At 42.1% G+C, this 18,559-nt stretch overlaps 1 protein-coding gene and 1 long non-coding RNA gene across 2 annotated transcripts in view; one reads left to right on the top strand and one right to left on the bottom strand.

Annotated features, from left to right (window-relative positions):
• Positions 1-1,482: 1,482 nt before the first annotated feature.
• The window catches only part of LOC120551913, a 29,446-nt gene continuing 12,369 nt past the window's right edge, over positions 1,483-18,559 (bottom strand). The window contains exon 3 of the long non-coding RNA XR_005637931.1: positions 1,483-1,642. This is a non-coding gene — a long non-coding RNA (uncharacterized LOC120551913). The remainder of the gene's footprint in view (positions 1,643-18,559) is intronic.
• LOC120551910 (mannose-specific lectin TAR1-like) lies at positions 8,308-9,306 on the top strand. The gene is made up of 3 exons (XM_039789496.1): positions 8,308-8,414; positions 8,675-8,768; positions 8,910-9,306. The coding sequence occupies exons 2-3, from the start codon at positions 8,679-8,681 to the stop codon at positions 9,171-9,173; spliced, it is 354 nt and encodes a 117-aa protein (XP_039645430.1). The 5' UTR covers positions 8,308-8,414; positions 8,675-8,678; the 3' UTR covers positions 9,174-9,306.

Raw genomic sequence — 18,559 nt, forward strand, 5'->3', positions numbered from 1 at the left:
GGTTCCCAGACTTGACTTTGCTGTTTTGTAGCTCGTATTAAACTGACCCTCCGCTCTCTTGCAGTCTGGATTCGGTGTGAAATACCTCTACCACCACTTTTACCTGAAACCCACCACGTGTGCCAAAGGAACAACTGAGTCAAACCCTCAGAGATGTCCTTTCAGGAATGACAGAGTGAGTGAATTTCAAAAGGAGAAGCATTCATTTCAAATCTATGCACAGCATCATCATGCTGTTTATGTCTTCTAATGACTTCACAGCCACTGATGGACTGTGCAGTTTGCTACAAAATAGCAGCAGACCAGATAGAGTCGAGCCCCAAGCCGTATGTTCACTGTATCCAGAAACCGAGACTCACAGAGGTATTGTTCTTTATGTCCTTGTGTGTGTGTGTGTGTGTGTGTGTGTGTGTGTGTGTGTGTTCTTATCCTCTATCTGAAGGTGTCTGTGCAAAACACTGGAGCTTTTCTCTCCTTTTGCTCTTGATATACACCTTAAAGCCCAGATGAGTGGTTTGTTTAAATTGTTGTGATGACATGCAGTTGGTTTTTGTTAGTTAAAATATATACACAAAATGAAAACCCATTATTCCACCCTTCTTCAGTAAGCTACACAATGCTTTATTCCAGTGTTCGAACTATACCGTGGCCTTCGGGGGAGCCCACTTTTTTTCCACGCGGGTGTCTAGCGCGCTTGCAACTTACAATGACTTACAAAGATACATAACAGCTACAAGTGTATGCACTATACAGGATTTACCCTATCATACTTTATCGACAGGAATAGATAGGGCAAACAGCCACCCACAAATATATAAACAATAAGAAGAATACCAGAATTCCTCCGTTCAATTAGACCATAGCGACGCACCCCAAGCTTCCATCCTTAACAAACAGCCATGTATATGGGCTCTTCCAGGCTCTCCACTGCTGGCTGTTCCAATTTAATGGGAGAGAGGAGCGAGAGGCGTTATGATCATCTTCAGCCAGAGAGGACATTATTTCTTCAGCTTCTTCTTGCGTTGTCACCCCGGGGGGAGGTGTGCTAACAGGGCTTGCAGCAGCTGAATCGGTCGTGCTATTAACGTCATCGCTACACAATTTCTTAGTAAAACCAAAATTAATTAAACTGCCTTGTTTTCTTTTTGCCATGGCTATATGCTGCTTACTGCAGAATGGATTTCAAGGACTTTGCGCACCGATTAATGGCCTCCAATGTTTATATTTTTTCTACGAATCTTTGAGTTAACATGTAGCCTACTAAACATGAGTTGGATTTGCACCGCAGCGCCGCCACGCCTTGATGCTCATAACAAGAATAACATGTATAGTTTTCTTTATTGAAGTGAATTGGGTTTAAATCACCATCACGCATGAATTATATTTTTGCAGTTTTACACATTATAATTCACGATGATCACATTACACAAAACTGAAATTGCACGTCAAAATGACACATTGTCAATATTTTTAGAGACCCCCCAAAATTTCACAAATCACGTTTTCAGGGGAGCCCATGTCTTATTAAGGGGAGCCGAGCTCCCCCTAGCTCCCCCGTAGTTCGCACCCTGCTTTATTCCCTCACCAAATGAGTGTGGCTATCTTGGCTTTATCAGGGTGTTGCCGTGTCATTTCCAGTTTCCTGAAAAAGAAAAAAAGAAGAATTCAGCCTCAGACTGATCAACCTCAAAGAGGAACTCTACTAAATTTAGATAATTAAAGTCTGTTTAAAGGTGTTGAAGAGTATGGCTGCGCATGTGAAAAAAGTTGTATAAAGCCTTTTGTGGCTCTAAAGGGTGCTGCAAGAAGTTTGATGAATTGCCTCAAATGACGTCACATGAGTCAGTCAGTCAAGTTTGAAAATGTAAAAAAATCTGGAGGTATGGAATTGGAAAGAGGTGAGATTAAAGCGTAACTCTCGCCAAAATGCAACCTAGGGTCTTTTTGTGAATGTACCCGAGTCAAACTTTCGTTTAAAATGGCCTTTTGGAATGGGAGTGCTAGGTGCACTTTAATGCTAGTCCGTTTGGTATTCATGGCATGGACCACCAGAGGAAAATAGGGGAGGGTCATGTGTTTTTATTCTTTGTTGATGGGAGGGTCATCCATTTTTTTTTCCAGGGGGGAGGGTCACCCAACTTTTGTATTGCTGAGAAAAGCAACATTTCAAAGTGGCTTGTTTGGTGCGTATTTATCCATGTAGCTCCATGTGTTATGGTTTCGGTGTTTTGCCTTGCTTTTGGTTTATGTCATGTTTTCTGTCTGTGTTCCTGTTTCCTGTTTTATTGTGATAGTCAGGTTTTCTGGTTTGTCTTGTCCAATTTACTTCCTGAGTTTTCCCGCCTTTGTTGATTGTCCTGCCCCGCCCTGATGTGTTTCACCTGATGTTACCACCTATTCCTTGTTTGCTCCCTACCTCATGTATTTAACCTCTGTGAATCCCTTTGTGTCTTGTCGGATCGTTTTGTAGCCATGCCCTTGTGTTTCTTCCCTGTGCCTTGTGTCTGTTTCTGTGTCAGTTTATTATTTTGTGAGTTTCCAGTCCCTGTACTGCTGCTTTTTGTTATTAAATTCCTTGAGTACTACAACCTCCTGCCTGCCTGCCTGCTCTCTCTGCATTTTGGGTCCTCAACGTCCCTCGCCCCGTAACATAACGATCCGACCAACATGGACCCAGCGGAGAGACTCCTGTGTACTAAGAAGGTGTTGGAGTTCGGCTGGACTGTGCGGTGTTTGCTCTGCTCTGAGCCGGACCGGCGTCCTCCTTTCCTGGAGAAGCTTGCCATTCAGCGGCAATGGCTATCAGAGAGACCTTGGGTGAGTCACTTGGTTCCCCAGCTGGAGGGCTTCAAGCACCAGCTGGACTGTTTCCTACAAGCCACCTCCAGTGACTCACCCACCACCAGCCTGCCTCCTCCCCAGTCGGCCAACACCGTGGCCGTCGGTGCGTGCTTTGTCAGCCAGCCTGCCACCTTACCGGTGAGGTAAATGGCCATCTTATTGTATCTGCATATTCTATATGATGCCTGAGCCTGGGCCGACCTGTGTGCCAGATTCACCGCTGACGTGCAGCCGGGCAGATTCGCCGCCGGCCAGATTCGCCGCTGACGTGCAGCCGCCAGATTCGCCGCCGGCCAGATTCGCCGCTGACGTGCAGCCGCCCAGATTCGCCGCTGACGTGCGGCTCTCCCGACCCCGGGCCGACGTGCGGCTCTCCAGACTCTGAGCTGACGTGCAGCTCTCCTGACCCCGAGCTGACGTGCAGCTCTCCAGACTCTGAGTTGACATGCAGTCCCTTCCCAGACCCCCGGCCTGCTTGTGGCCTCTCTGACTCTCAGCTAGCTAGCAGCCTTCCTGATTCCCTGCTAGCTAGCGATCTCTCTGAGCCCCAGCTAGCTGGTAACCCCCTTGGGTCCCATCTAGCTAGCAGCTTCCCCGAGTCCCAGCTAGCCAGCAGCTCTCCTCAGTCCCAGCTTGCTGACAGTCCCCCTGATTCCCAGCTAGCTGGTAGCCTCTCTACTGTCCCCGAGCTCTCTTGTGTCCCCAAGCTGCCCAGTGTCCCAGCAATGCCCAGCACCTCTGTGACTTTGCCGGTCTCCGGCTCCCATGAGTCCGCCTCTGGGACCGCCTCTGGGACTTTGTCGGCCTCTGGGACCACCTCCGGGACTTTGCCGGTCCCTGGCGCCCCTGGGACCACCCCTGGGATTTGCCCTAAGACTGTGCCTGTCTTCGTTCCTGTCACTGTGCCTGTCTCCGTTCCTGTCACCGTGCCTGTCTCCATCCCTGTCACCGTGCTCGTTTCCGTCCCTGTCACCGTGCCCGTCCTTGTCCCTGTCACCGTGCCCGTCCCTGTCACTGTGCCCGTCTCTGTCCCCTTCACTATCTGTGTCCCTATGGCTTTCCCTGCGTCTGAGTCTGTCCCGTCTGAGTCTGTCCCGTCTGAGTCTGTCCCGTCTGTCCTGTCTGAGTCCGAGTCTGTCCTGTCCGCGTCTGTTTTGCCCCAGTCCGTCCCATCCGAGCCTGTCCTGTTAAAGTCCGTGTTCCCTCGGTCCCCAGCCCCAAAGTTCCCTGTCCCTTGTGACCCTCTGTTTTCCTTAGGCCTCTCCGATGCCCCGTGTCCTCTGTGTTCCCTGTGCCCCAGGGTCCTCTGTTCCCTGTGCCACAGTGACTTTTGGCTCCCTTGTCGCCCTCCCTGGGTTGTTTTTTGTTTTTTAGGGTCGTCTGGGATCCGCCCCTTGGGGGGGTTCTGTTATGGTTTCGGTGTTTTGCCTTGCTTTTGGTTTATGTCATGTTTTCTGTCTGTGTTCCTGTTTCCTGTTTTATTGTGATAGTCAGGTTTTCTGGTTTGTCTTGTCCAATTTACTTCCTGAGTTTTCCTGTTACCACCTATTCCTTGTTTGCTCCCTACCTCATGTATTTAACCTCTGTGAATCCCTTTGTGTCTTGTCGGATCGTTTTGTAGCCATGCCCTTGTGTTTCTTCCCTGTGCCTTGTGTCTGTTTCTGTGTCAGTTTATTATTTTGTGAGTTTCCAGTCCCTGTACTGCCGCTTTTTGTTATTAAATTCCTGAGTACCACAACCTCCTGCCTGCCTGCTCTCTCTGCATTTTGGGTCCTCAACGTCCCTCGCCCCGTAACACCATGTAGCTCTCTCAGTCTTGGCCCCTATTGCTAGCAGATGGGTCCCTCCCTGTTTAGTCAGCCAGACCTGTAGCTTAGAGACCATGGCATTTCCCAAATTGAATAAATCCCGCTTGCACATATAAACACAAAACTGCTTTGCTACCTCAATCTTGTTGTAAATAAGACATCTGCTGAAAAAATAATTGTATTCATTAGCATGATTGCCGTACTGTTTACATCCAAAACACTGTACGAAAACATAGCTGACCAGATGCAAGCTTTTATTTTGAAAAGCCAAAACTCGTGCCAGCCAGCAGCCGGGAAGGCATATCCTTTCGGTCCCGGTGATTATTTGTGAAATTGTGCAAACGACAGCCTCTTCAAGGCATTTGAGGAGGAAGGAGTGGTAGAATGCAAGCTCCCAAATTGACGCTCATCTGAGAAATGGAGTTTTGGATAATGTTCAGCTTTGGCAGCTCTATGCACAATGACTGAGGAAGTGGTGAGTCCATAGCAACAGTGTTGAATTACCAAGTGGGCTTTTTTGAATAGTAGTTTACTAGAGGAGTAACTTAGTATTTGAAGTAACGCAGGAAGTGTGCATTTAGTTTCCATGCTTATTGTGTTTCCACAACAATGTTAGTGAGTAAATCTACTGAAATGGACACCATAACAGAGGAGTGGGATGCGAATGCAGAGGTTTAATCGCGTTTATCATGGCTGTAAAAAAAACAATGGGAACTTGTACATCTTTGCCAAGTGCCAATCAGTACAATACATTGTTGGGGAGGGTTATCCCTTTTCTCCCAATCTTTTAGTAGTTTCTATTTTGACTGAAGGTCCCAAAACTCCTCTGGTAGCCCCTTAAATAAATAACTACAGTCACTAAGAAGACATGAAACTTTGCTCGAAGTATCACCAGGGGTTCTACACCTTAACTACACCAGTGCACGAGGGATATACTAAATCTGTGGCTACTTGTTTTGATATTGACTCGTTTTGACTGCTGAGGTGGTAGCGGCCGGAAAAAACAAGAGCTACGTTGAATTGTTCAAAACCTTTCTTTTAAAGGTCCCATGGCATGAAAATTTCACTTTATGAGGTTTTTTAACATTAATATGAGTTCCCCCAGCCTGCCTATGGTCCCCCAGTGGCTAGAAATGGTGATAGGTGTAAACCGAGCCCTGGGTATCTGCTCTGCCTTTGAGAAAATGAAAGATCAGATGGGCCGATCTGGAATCTTCTCCTTATGAGGTCATAAGGAGCAAGGTTACCTCCCCTTTCTCTGCTTTGCCCGCCCAGAGAATTTGGCCCACCCATGAGAGAGAGACATCATGGCTTTAAAACAAGCAAAGTGGCAGTTGGTCAAGGCCACACCCCTCCACCTTGCCCCGCCTTCTCTCCTCCTCAATAGCAATAGACACAGAAATGGCACGTCCTAAGGAAAACTCATTGTCGGACCGGCTCTAGTGGCTGTAATTCTGCACCAACGCTGAATTTCGGAAAAGAGACTTCAGATACAGTATTAGGGGACCACTAAGGTCTATATACAAGCATCCAAAGAGCCCCATGTTATGGGACCTTTAAGTAAACTCTGGGTACACAAACAATGTTCTCAACGCTTTCGTTAAAGTGTAGAGCCCCCGGTGATACTTCGAGCAAAGTTTTGTTGTGTTGAGCCTTCTTAGTGTTTTAAAAATAGCTATTTTGAGGCTAGCATAAAAGTGCCCCTAGCACTCCCATTTAAAAGGCCATTTGACCGAAAAACGAGAATACAGTAAATCTTAAAAGTGGCGCTTCTGTCCTAAATATGCTTTTAAACGAAAGTTTGACTCGGGTACATTCACAAAAAGACCCTAGGTTGCATTTTGGCGAGAGTTACGCTTTAACCTGACCTCTTTAGCCTGCTCCTCATCTCTCTCTCTACACACTCGAATCTGGGACCAAACTGTTGGCTGTCAAGTTGCATTGTGGGTAATGTCGGCGCCAGGTTTTGATAAGGAAGATGTTTTTTTTCCCCACACTATCCTTTTCCACATAAACAAATTGTTAATAAAATAATTTGAGTTACATGAAATCATTCACTTGGAAACTCAACAGTAGTTTGGCGAGGTGAATAAAGCATGGCCTACTGGAGATGAGTTATACAACATGTTTTAATTTAGCATTGAAGCTCCCTGCACTTTGCGGTGTGTGTGTGTGTGTGTGTGTGTGTGTGTGTGTGTGTGTGTGTGTGTGTGTGTGTGTGTGTGTGTGTGTGTGTGTGTGTGTTCTTAAAGTTAAAATGGTGCAGTATATGTGTTGCTTCCTGCAAATGATGCCTGAACAGACATCTTCAAGTCTCTCTCATTTCAGGGAATGAGGACCACCAGGACTGAGCACTGCAGAAAAATGACTTACAACAGTGGAGCTCCTACGCTGTTGGCTGTGTCTACTGGCTAAAATAAAAAGCAAAAAGAACGTGCTTCATAATATAGTAAATGGAGAATCTGCACTTCACCTCTTGCATGCTTAATTCACTATAATGAACTAACTTTGACAAGCCGATTCTCATTGCAATTTCCTGCAGATTTCTCATCCAGGCTTCACTTATAATAAACAAATACAAAGGCAGCACATCTGCACATTCATTCATTATGTTTTTGTTATGTTTTCCCATCTATAAAAATGGTGATTCAACCTCACTTTAAGCTCCTCCCTGCTGTGATACATTAGTTCATTCATTGCTCATAAAGTCACTGTATTACAGTTGTAACATTGTGTAATAAAAAGATAAACAAAAAGTGTTTATCTGTGTTGTGTGTAGACTTCTTATGATCCAGATTCTTTACAGGCTGGAATCCTCATCATGGATATCTGCCCCCCTACAGCCACACTCTAATTCAGCACTGTCTAGGCTGTACACAGTGTTTTAGAAATTCAGAGGTCCAAAAACTGAGCTTAATAGAGGGGTTCTGGGTCCTCAAATGAAAACAAATAATATCTTTGGAACTCAAACAGAACATAAACGTGAGCAAATTGTGTGTGTCTCTGCGTTATTGGGAATATCTTCTTGAAAGAAATACTGAAGTCCGGGCCTCAGTGACCTTAATGGTGTGTACAGGTAACAACAACTAAAATAAAACTTATTTTCCCTTGAGGCACAGCTCAGCCAAAAAGGGCAAATGGGCTGTTGCCCGGGCAACTTTAGCCCATCCTTGTGCACATCCTGTAGTTGACACAATGTACAGAGCGTGGGAAGTGGAGCGAGGCAATAAGAGCCTTCTTTGTCTTCTTTGTTGACTGTTTGGATAAAATGGAAAGGTAATAAAATAGCACCGCCTGTTCAGATTTCAACTTTGATTTTCAGGTTTGGTAAACTGAGTGAAAAGCTTCAACACTTGTCACGCTACAACTTGTTGACTTATCTTGTAATTACAGTATGACAGCTTAATGTCAAGCTCATGCATGTTCGCAGATGGGTAAAAACCCTTGGAGCACTTTCTTGTGTACATCAGAATTGGTAGCCAACTATCACTAGCCTCTTTCAACTTAACTAATCACTGATTAACTCTGAAACTATTTAACGTGTTTCCTTCTCTGTCCTTTGAAGATCGTGCATATGTCACAATAAACCCAAATCCTGCACGACTGAGATGTTTAGGAGAGATTTGAGCAGTTCAAGCAGACAGGAACACTCCCCTTGTCTAGCTCCACCCCCCTATTCTATATAAAAATGGAGTGAATTTCACATCTTGTACTTTACTCCTTTTCCTCCACTTGCAGTCTGACTGGGGTGGGACATTCAACCCTGTAAGTATTTCATACTTTTATACTGATGGATGGATTCATACATTTCTGTGCAAGAGTATTCCCATGCATGGAGTTATTGCAGTTTGATGTTAAATCTGTGCTGTGTTTACTTTAAGTTTATAATTGGTGCATAAGATGTATTGTGGGTGTAAACAAGGGGGAAATTACTGCTATTCATATTGGGAAACTAACGCAAAAACATATTTTGAATGCATTTTCAGTGTTGGATAGACACAGCAAAGACTTTCTTTTTGTTTCAGAATCATGAGTAGGAACTTCTTGTCCAAAAACGATGAGCTTCGCAAGGGAGACTTTCTGATTTCCAACAACGGGGAGTATAAGGCTGTCTTCCAGGTGAGTAACTCTGAATATTTGTGCACTCCAAACATTTACAGTATAAGGATGCATTATACATATTCACTGGTCAGTGTAAAAAGTAAATGTTTGAAGATGCACACTCTGATAGCAATCAAATGTCTCTGTTTCTGCCTGCAGGATGATGGTAACTTTGTCATCTACGGCTGGAAGCCTGTGTGGGCTTCAGACACTTGTGGTTCAGACGTTTTCCGCCTGTGCATGCAGGCTGACTGCAACCTGGTCATGTACAACAAGGCTAACGGTCCCAAGTGGCAAACAAACTCCCACAAGTCAGGAGATTGCAACATGTGCCGTCTTCATCTGACCAACGATGGCAAACTGGTGGTGTACAAAGAAGGTGATGAAATTTGGAGCTCTGCTAACTCCAGCGGCATGAAATGATGTCATAACATGACAAGCCTATTCAAATTGAATGCTTTGCAAAGGAAAATCATCTCTGGATGGCAGCTTGAATTACAATAAACCTGCCAACCATGTAATCTGTAATTAAATAAAAACACATTTTCACAATGTATAAATGTGTTTCTCTTCTCTTTGTACTTGGTACTTTATACTGGTTATGTTAAACAGTTTTAATGTGATGCAGATGTCTTGGTAAAGAGCACTAGTAGTTTTTGGGGGTTTGTGTCCAGAAAAAGGGAAAGTAGAAAAAGAATAATGAGATAAATCAGAGAACATGAGTACACTTCACTCAAACAAAACTAGTACTACTTTATACTTATATGTCTTACTTTAGAAACATTCTAATAAACTAAAATATAAACAGAAAACAAAACAAAGGCATGATCGCTTAATAGGGTTTGGTGAGTTTCCCTTCAAGTGAAAAGAAGAAAAAAAAAAAACAACTTTGTGGTCTGTGCTTTATGTCAGTTGAACCACCATCTACAGCAACCATAAAGAAAGATGAGCTGAAGGTGTTTGCTTATCAAATGTATAATTATAACTATTCAGATTACTGTATCTGCAGAAGATTAACATTTCTCTGCAAGAGCCAGACATACTAAGTGGTAATGTTTTATGTGAATACACTGATCAACTGAAAAACAATGAATAAAATGAATGAATAAAAATCTATGAATGTTTCAGGAGTACGGACATTTTTGTCACTCAAAATGTTGTCTGTGTACATTATAAAACAACCATGGTGTCTGAAAAACTGTAAATGACTTGCTTTACCATGTTTGGTGCCAAGTCAGTGTTCAAATAAAAGAAATGATTGCAACTGCAACAAGGCACCACAAGATGTCACGCTAAATTTACTGAGCTCCAAACAGTATCTACATATGCTTCACCTTGCGCGCATATTCCTGTGTATGGTTACATGGAGCAGCTGCACATAAAAAAACATGTTAAATGTTTTTTCAATATTAATTAATGCTTTTCTCCATCTGAATTCCTGGTAGGAGATATAAAAATGTCAGATTTAAATGCCAACAGGCTAAATCCCTTCTTAGACACATTTTGCAGACTTGTTGACACCAAAATTAAAAGGATTTAAAAAAAAAAGAAAAGACTCAATGCATGATGACTTGGCAAAGGTGAAGAGAGACGCTTTGAAAGACTTGCAATCAGACAAGAAAGAAAGCTGAGACTCTTGTGGATTCAGTGAGATCAATAACATTCATGTGTGAGGATGTTAGTCCCAATAGTAGCCATATCATTGTAGTGAGATCATTTTATGAAACTTGACCTAGCTGTATAACATGACCTGTTGTGACTTCTAGGATTATCACAGCCTCATAAAACGTTACATCCCCAAACTAGAGACGAGGACATTCAGAAAACAGCTTTCATTCTGTAAGTGTATTGCAGTTAGCGCAGCCCACATTATTTTGGGATAGATCCAAATGCAGCAGATTTGTCAGCATTCTTTTTTTTTTTTTTAAGATAATTTTTTGGGGCTTTTCCCTTTAATGACAGGATAGACTGGACAGGGAAAGAGCGATGGGGGATGACACACAGCAAAGTTGAACCTGTGCCACTTCAGGACTCAGCCAAAATGGGGCAAACGCTCTTACTGGGTGAGCTAGAGGCCGCCCCAGATTTGTCAGTATTCTTTGTGTAAACTCTACTCCAATAGTATGACAAAAATAGGCTTCAAAAGTCATAAAGTGTGTCTGTTGTCTGTTGTTTGGTCCTGGGTAGGTATTGTAACTAGAAATGTTTTCTTTTTCATACGGCTCGACCCTATAATGGAATTTGCTGTTGTTTACTTGATCAAGGCCCTTCATTGCCATTTTCCATCTATCCACCAGATGCCCTAAGACTTTCCCCCCTTTCCCCATCACACGACTGTCTTAACCATCCACACACAAACCTGTTCCCACCTCCCTCATTTGCTATTCAGTCGCCTGCCTTTCCTTCACACACCCTCATGTGCATTTTATCATCGCATCAGCCTCTCAGTTCATAAATCTGCCAAGTTCCATTCCATAAATTCCATGTACTTTGAGCCTCTGAGCCCCATACCCTAAAGCTGTAGGCTAACTGCCTGCTTTTGGACTTTGAATCTACCAGGTTGGTCGTCAGGGCCACCAAGGCCTTTTCTGCTATCCATAACTCTATATCTGCTATATATTTGTTAATTTCATATGTATTTTCATTTTTAAGTGAGTTCCCACAAGTATATTATCGTAATTTAATTGCTACTCTCTCTCCTGGTTGTTCGGCTTCAAGTGCATTTCATAAATTAGAGCTTTTAACCAATCAGATTCCCCCCTGTGCGGTCTCCGGGTGAAAAATGTACTCTGAAGCCTTAAGAATTTCGAGTGAATCACTCTGCTGTTTAAGCAAATAGGGCAAATGTTGTTGATTGTCATATTCTTTAGCCAATCTAATTTTCGAGTTTGCCCTGTTGGGCGTCTTCTTTGACAGGCCAGAGCAAAGCCCAGCGAACCTACGTTGGCTTTTTTCGGACCAGTTAGTATAGGGTGGCCGGCCGTGAAGCAAAACTAGCAAGCATCACATAACCGTAGCAGTAGGCTAACGTTTGTTTAAGTTCGTTTCGAGTTTTAGATGTAAAGTTAATGAAAGACAGGTGGATGTACTTTTTCTTCAAATATGAACAGCTTTTGGTAAGTTCAATGGATTTTCTGCATATTAATAAAATGGTTTTAGGCTACTACTGTAGCTGCTTGTGTTAAAGATTTGAGTAGTGTGCAGCCACTGATGCAGCTTTATTCAGACATACAACATACACACTCGAGAGGGATAGACATGCACAGATCAGCTTCTCACTGAACAAACTCCTTACTGGCCTCACATCTGGAGAAGATTACATGTTGAGGTTCAGCTCTCCTTTGCACGAAACATAATAACTACACACGGAGAACATTCTTTCTCATGACCTCTAATCCTGTCATGATATCATACCCAGATGTTTCCCATACCTATCACCACGGGGCCTCATCAGTTGTCACACGAGGCCCCCACACACAATAACCACCTGTACACTGCACCAGGGCCGGATTAACAATTTCATGTGCCCTGGGCAACAAGACTCAAGCGCCGCCTCAGCATAAAGTGCATTCAAGAGACAGAACAGATGCACAAATGTTTAAAATAACTTTTTACAGTTAATCTTTCACAGAACTTGGTGGCTACAGAGTAATTATTAAATGTTTCACTATGTAGCCAATCAATTATCTTTTGACTGTAACAGTAAAATAAAGCAGACAGCTAGGGAAGCCTTAACTTAAAACCAGAGATTATTTCTAAAATGCTAAAATGTGAAATTATCACATCATCATCACGAAGCAAGCAGTGTGTATGGAGTAAAAGTAAACCATTGGCTACACTGTTGCATGTAGTTCAAAGTCAAGATCATGTTTATTGTTTCACAATCAACTATATCAACACTTTATGATGAAGCACTATATTCTTATTATTTTATTTTAACAAATGGGCCTTACAACTGGCCTGTCATCTTCATCTGCATCTCCCTCTCTCTGAATCAGCAGCCTCCTCTTCCTCCCTGTCATCATCTGCCTCTTCCTGATCACTCTCTGCCTCTGTCCCTCTATTTGAATCTGCAGGCTCATCTTCATCCCTCACAGTCAATTCTTCCTTTCCCTTTTCTCTTTCACTTATTTCTGCATCTCCTTCTGTGGTCTTCTCCTGCTCTGACCCGCCTGGTCTCTCCAGTTTACTGCCTTGTCCTTCTTCATTTCCCTCCTTCTCTTCCTCCTGTGCACTACTCAGAATGTGAATACAAATGATGAATTCAAACATGCCAGTTTCAAATATTTTGTATTATGCTGTTCTTATCTTTACTAAAATCAAAACTAATCAAAGGGCCGAAAGCTCTTACAAATCATGAGTGAGCGATTTGACTTTTGGCTAACGTAATATATATACGTATATAACGTAATATACGTGCTTTTGTTGATGTTGACTCCCCTTTAGAGAAACTGACTTCCCCTTCAGAGGCTCGGGGGTGCAGCTCAGTCACTCCAGTCCTTGCCAGTCCTTGATTTTGACTGCATTACTGGGAACGCCCACTAAAACGTAATTTCCGTTTGTGCATAGGGGAAACCATTCTAATTAATGAGCGTAGACCTTGTTAGCAGTTAAAGGTCCAATATGTAATATATGTACTGTAATAGGCTAAATCAAAAAATTACACCAATGCCTCATCAGATATTAAGGAAACATGTTAAGCTGAAATACTATCTTTTCTGACAACAATGCTAATTTCAGTATTTTTTCTTTTTGAAATTTACATTCCGTGACGGAATTTATGTTTATGTTTTGGTCTGTGGTTGTTACCAACGGCCCTGTTTGACAGCCAGGCCGGGTTGCCAGATATACCTGTAAAAACGTAAACCCAGCACGCTACAGCTGTAACGTTAGTACAGCCATGAAAGCAGCAAACAAACAAACGGGATCAACGGAGATAGATTCTGCATATTGGAGATGTATTTGAAAGATGGAGACAGCTTAGAGCCCAAAAGGACGCTGAGTTGGCTTATTTCCTCCTGAACAGGTAAGCATTAGCTTCAGACTAATTTATCACAGCCACTAGGGACGGGCATTGTTATGGAGTTATATTCATATCTTTAATCAAGAGCGCATTCTTTCAATTTGAGAGCATTTCTCACTGATATTACGTTCAGATTTTGTAATAATTACCCTCAAAACCTTGCTCTCACACTCAAATAGTCACTGCTCGCGCTTGGATTTGCTCTGCTTGTGCTCAAAGTTTGTGCTCCTTGGATTTTCTCTGCTTGTGCTCAAGTTTGTGCTCACGCTTGATTTGCTCTGCTTGCACTCAAACTTTTGCTTGGCTCAGATATGTTGTTGTTGGACAGTTTCCTGCTCTCAGCTTGCCTTCTCCTCAGCTATCTGCTCACTTGCAAAGTTTCTGCTCGATTTCTCCTGCGCGCTTGGATTTTTGTGTGTTATAACCCTATCAAAGTCACAACCAATAGTGCCAGCTGTAGTGTTGACCAATGTGATCCCAACCCGTTGAGGTGCGTTCACTTTACTTTAGAACGTCTGTTGGCGGCTGCTCTGTAACCTGACTGTAACCAAGTTTATATTCCCGCCGTTATAGCTTTATTATAAGTATATGTCACAATGTGCCAGGGCGTTGGCCTTTCACCTGCACCCAGGAAGGGCTTTGAAGTGGGCGGATGAGTTTGTCCACAACTCGAGGGTAGTAACATAACTTAAGCACCTGCTGCTAGCTAGATATGGCTGCATATAGCCTAGCGTCACATTATGTTCTTTTTGTATAGCTATAGATTGACGCATATGCGAACAGTGTGTGTATATGTGATGACCCTACTTTGTATTTTTCCTCGTTTGGTTAACCATGTCTGGTTTGGCTAATTTCATGTTAGAGCCAGTAGTAACATAAACTGTATATAATGGCACAAGACTGGTTGTTTGTGTCGTTTTGCATCACTGTTGTTGTTGTTCATCAGATTTAGTTATTTATATACATTAGTTTGATAGATTCATAGCAACTGTATAAAACGTTCAATTTTATCACTATAATCAGTCTAAATATATGGATTTCCTTAATACAGTTATTTGTTTAATTGTACAAAGCAACTGTAGTATTTTGTTTACTTTCTTTCATCCAGGTGGGGCTGGGGGTTGACCCTGTTGATCTGTGTGTCTATCACCAACCCATATAGCTAAATACCCTGCTACTCTGCTACTGCTGTATGTTTACAACTACAACCGCTCAACTACTGTATGCTGTCTACCCATCTGCAAGTTGTTTGTAGTGCATCATCAACAGTACACTTAAAGTTTTGGGTATGGCTTGGTGTCCATACCTCAAACTGATTATTTTTTGTGTTATATTAGTACAGACAACAGTATATATTACTTTCACAGTTATATTATTCTGGTGTAACTGTTGACTTTCTCTATTGCTATACTTTGCTACCTCAACTTTACTTAATTGTCTTGTATATTTTATTCTACTAGTTGTACTCCATTAATGTTATCTTATTGTGTGCATACCGTCCCCTTGTCACTAGCTATCTTATTTTCTAACCCTCTCACAAACTCACTACTGGTTGTTGCCAATATCTTTCCTGCTACAGTATCTATAGCATTGTACTGTTCACGTGTATACATACATTTTAAGGTGTGTCAAATATTGTGAATTTGTTATATTACTCATTGTTTTGAATAATTAAGTATTTACCAAGTGTAGCTCTGGTAATTTAATTGTATTTTATTTTATAAATGTTATGGAACATAAAAACAATTTGCCTTGATCAGGGTTTAATTTGTTGCAAATGTAACATGGTTTTTAATCTGTATTATTGCTCTGAAAACTACAATGATTTAAGATAGCAGTGATACTTATCAACATTTATTGAATTGTTGATATATGACAACTAAGACCTATTCATGTCACAAAACTAATTTGTTCTCTCTTTTATCACTTTGATTATACGTGATGGTGCAGAAAAGGGTGAAGTCCTTGTAGATCTCTGGCACTTTGAGGACAGACCATCCAGGAACTCTCCACTGTTGTCTTTGTATAGTATGCTCATTAAGACAGATTCATAGATAACACGTTTTTAGGTTCATAGCTTGTTTAACATCATTACTACTCTTACTCTGTTTGGTTGTGGTCAGTATTTCTCCCAGGCCTGGTTGTGACCCTGTGAATTTAAGCAAGAATAAGTGTATAACATGTTTTACTATTATATTATTATATTTTACAATTGCATATTATCAGCTTGCAACCTTCTTGGTTTGTGCTACTGCTGCTGTCTCTGCACACAGGTGAGTGATGTGCTGACTGGACAGGTCATGCACATAGTGCAGCTGTGATGCAGCAACGGTACTTAAGTCACACCTGGAGAAGAGAACAAACCAACAAAATACTTGTTCTTTCTGCTCAGTTTGTTTGTATTATTAAAAATAATTTAAGTTATAAAGATATCATCTCTAGATTGTTATTAGTGGTGAAATTGTCTAAGCTGGGCCGTGTACTTTTTGTCATTTGATTTTCTTTCTAAGTTTACAAAGGTATTTGTTTTGTTTTTATGGGGTAGCCCGTCTGGTTATATTCTATGGAGCGCTAGAGTGTACCGGAGCTTGGTCCCTTCCCGGTGCTGACGCTCTGGCGTTGAGAGTGGTCCCGCTAGCTGACCTGGTCTACGCTCCGTGTTTATTCTTTTTTTTATTTGCAGTGTATGTTGCCTGTGTGAGGCTGCTGTGTTTAGTCTGGTGTGGATACTATTTTGTTAAGTCTATAGACGGATTCCGTTGTCGTAGACTGCTAAGCTAATCAAAGTTTGCCTTGTTCGATTTTGGATATCGGTGCTAGGAGTTATGGTTCAACAGCAGCCGCATTAACGCTGAAGCTTCGTGTACTTTGTACTAAATGATAACGCTTTGTTTGGGTGTTTTTTGAGTTTCGTGGTTTGAGACAATAGAGAGAGAAATTTGGTAATTTGTATTATTTAGGTACTAAACCACCTCATTTGTTTCTGGAATGTAGGCCTATGCTAGCTAGCTAGCTAGGTGCTTACGTTATGTTACTCACCCCTAGTTGTGGACATACTACACGTCCCACTTCAAGCTTTCTCCGTTCCTGACGTCAGGTGAAAGTAGTCCACCATTCTGGGCACATTGTTGACATATACTTATAATAAAGCCAAACGGCGGGGATATATAACTTGGTTACAGTCAGGTTACGTGCGCCCCCAACAGACGTTCTAAAGTAAATGAACGCACCCTCAACGGGGTTGGGATCTTTCTCAACACTACAGCTGGCATTCTATTGGTTGTTGCTTTTGATAGGGTTAACACACAAAAAAGCGCCGGAGGAGAAACCGAGAGCAGAAACTTTGCAAGTGAGCAGAATCAGCCTGAGTGGAGAAGGTTCAAAGCTGAGAGCAGGAAATCTGTCCAAAAACAACATATCTGAGCCAGCAGAAAGTTTGAGTGCAAGCAGAGCAAATCAAGCCGAGCAGTGACTATTTGAGTGTGAGAGCAAGGTTTTGAGGGAAATTATTACAAAATCTGAACGTAATATCAGTGAGAAATGCTCTCAAATTGAAAGAATGCGCTCTTGATTAAAGATAGGAATATAACTCCATACATTGTCATTTCAACATTTGTGTACTCACATTGAATTATGTAACCAGAGTAGGTTACTCGCAAAAACAATTGAGACACAGCCAATAAAGTGATCTGGACTGGTTCTGGCTAGTCCTGGCTAACGCTGCCATGCTAACCCTGCTAACTGCTAACGTTAACGGGGGACCAGGCAAGCAGCCCACGGTTGTTTACAAAGTGTAGTTCAGCGGCCGGAGCCGACAATGGTGAGTTATTTTAAGCCGTGAGAGGGGGACTGTAAATCGGAAAGAGAGGACTGTGAGTTTGCAGTGTGTTTAGCGATTGTTGCCGTAATTCTAAGCCAATGAAGTGTGTTCAGTCGGCCAGCATCTAATGTTAGCTACTCCGCTGTGCTGTGAAGTAATGTCTGACTATGTGAGACAAGCGTCTAGCAACGTTGTTGTGGATGCTGTGGTCTAAGCCTGGCAACCTCCGTGAACTTCGAGTCTGGGGAGAAGGGAGCGGGGGAGACGACTCTCTCCAGTATTTTGAATTTGTACTGCAGTAACTATTTTAAACACTAGCTGTCAGTATTACATATTGCACCTTTAATCTTAAATCTTTGTCATATTTACGGTTGTTGCTGTGTGGCATTCTGTGCCTCTAATTAAGCAATTAAGATGGCTATCTCTATTTTTTTTAAATTGTCTGTGTTAAACCATTTATAGCAGCTTCAGTTAATATTAATGGGGAGTGATAACATACAGTAGCAGATTTTAAACCAACGTTCTCCTGAAAGTCCTCAGCAGAGAATAAAAGTATCTAATTAAAATTGACAAACATTTAATTGTAATCTTAATATATAAGTAAATGACTGAAGTTCTGTTTCAGATATGTTCCCTTTACTTCTTGGATCTGCATCATGAGTTTGGCACTCTCACTCTGCCTTCAGGGAATTCTGGTTCATTCTTGTTTTCACATCCACTTCAATTAAAGTGCACTGTGAATCTTTAAGTTTCAACATGTTTTTTAGCAGGGTTTGCCCAAAGATAAGGTGTGTCTTTGATGGAATGTTTACCACATGTACAGTTTAAAGAAAAAGATATCCTGGTTCCCACCATTCTTCAAACTGATACTCTGATTTTGAATATTCATAATGCATGGTTTCAGTTGTTGGCTTGGAGAAAAGCCACTACTGAGATATGAGAAGGCTGCAGATCAGCAATATGTTT

This window comes from Perca fluviatilis, chromosome 22, assembly GCF_010015445.1.
Source record: "Perca fluviatilis chromosome 22, GENO_Pfluv_1.0, whole genome shotgun sequence".
NCBI lineage: Eukaryota > Metazoa > Chordata > Actinopteri > Perciformes > Percidae > Perca > Perca fluviatilis.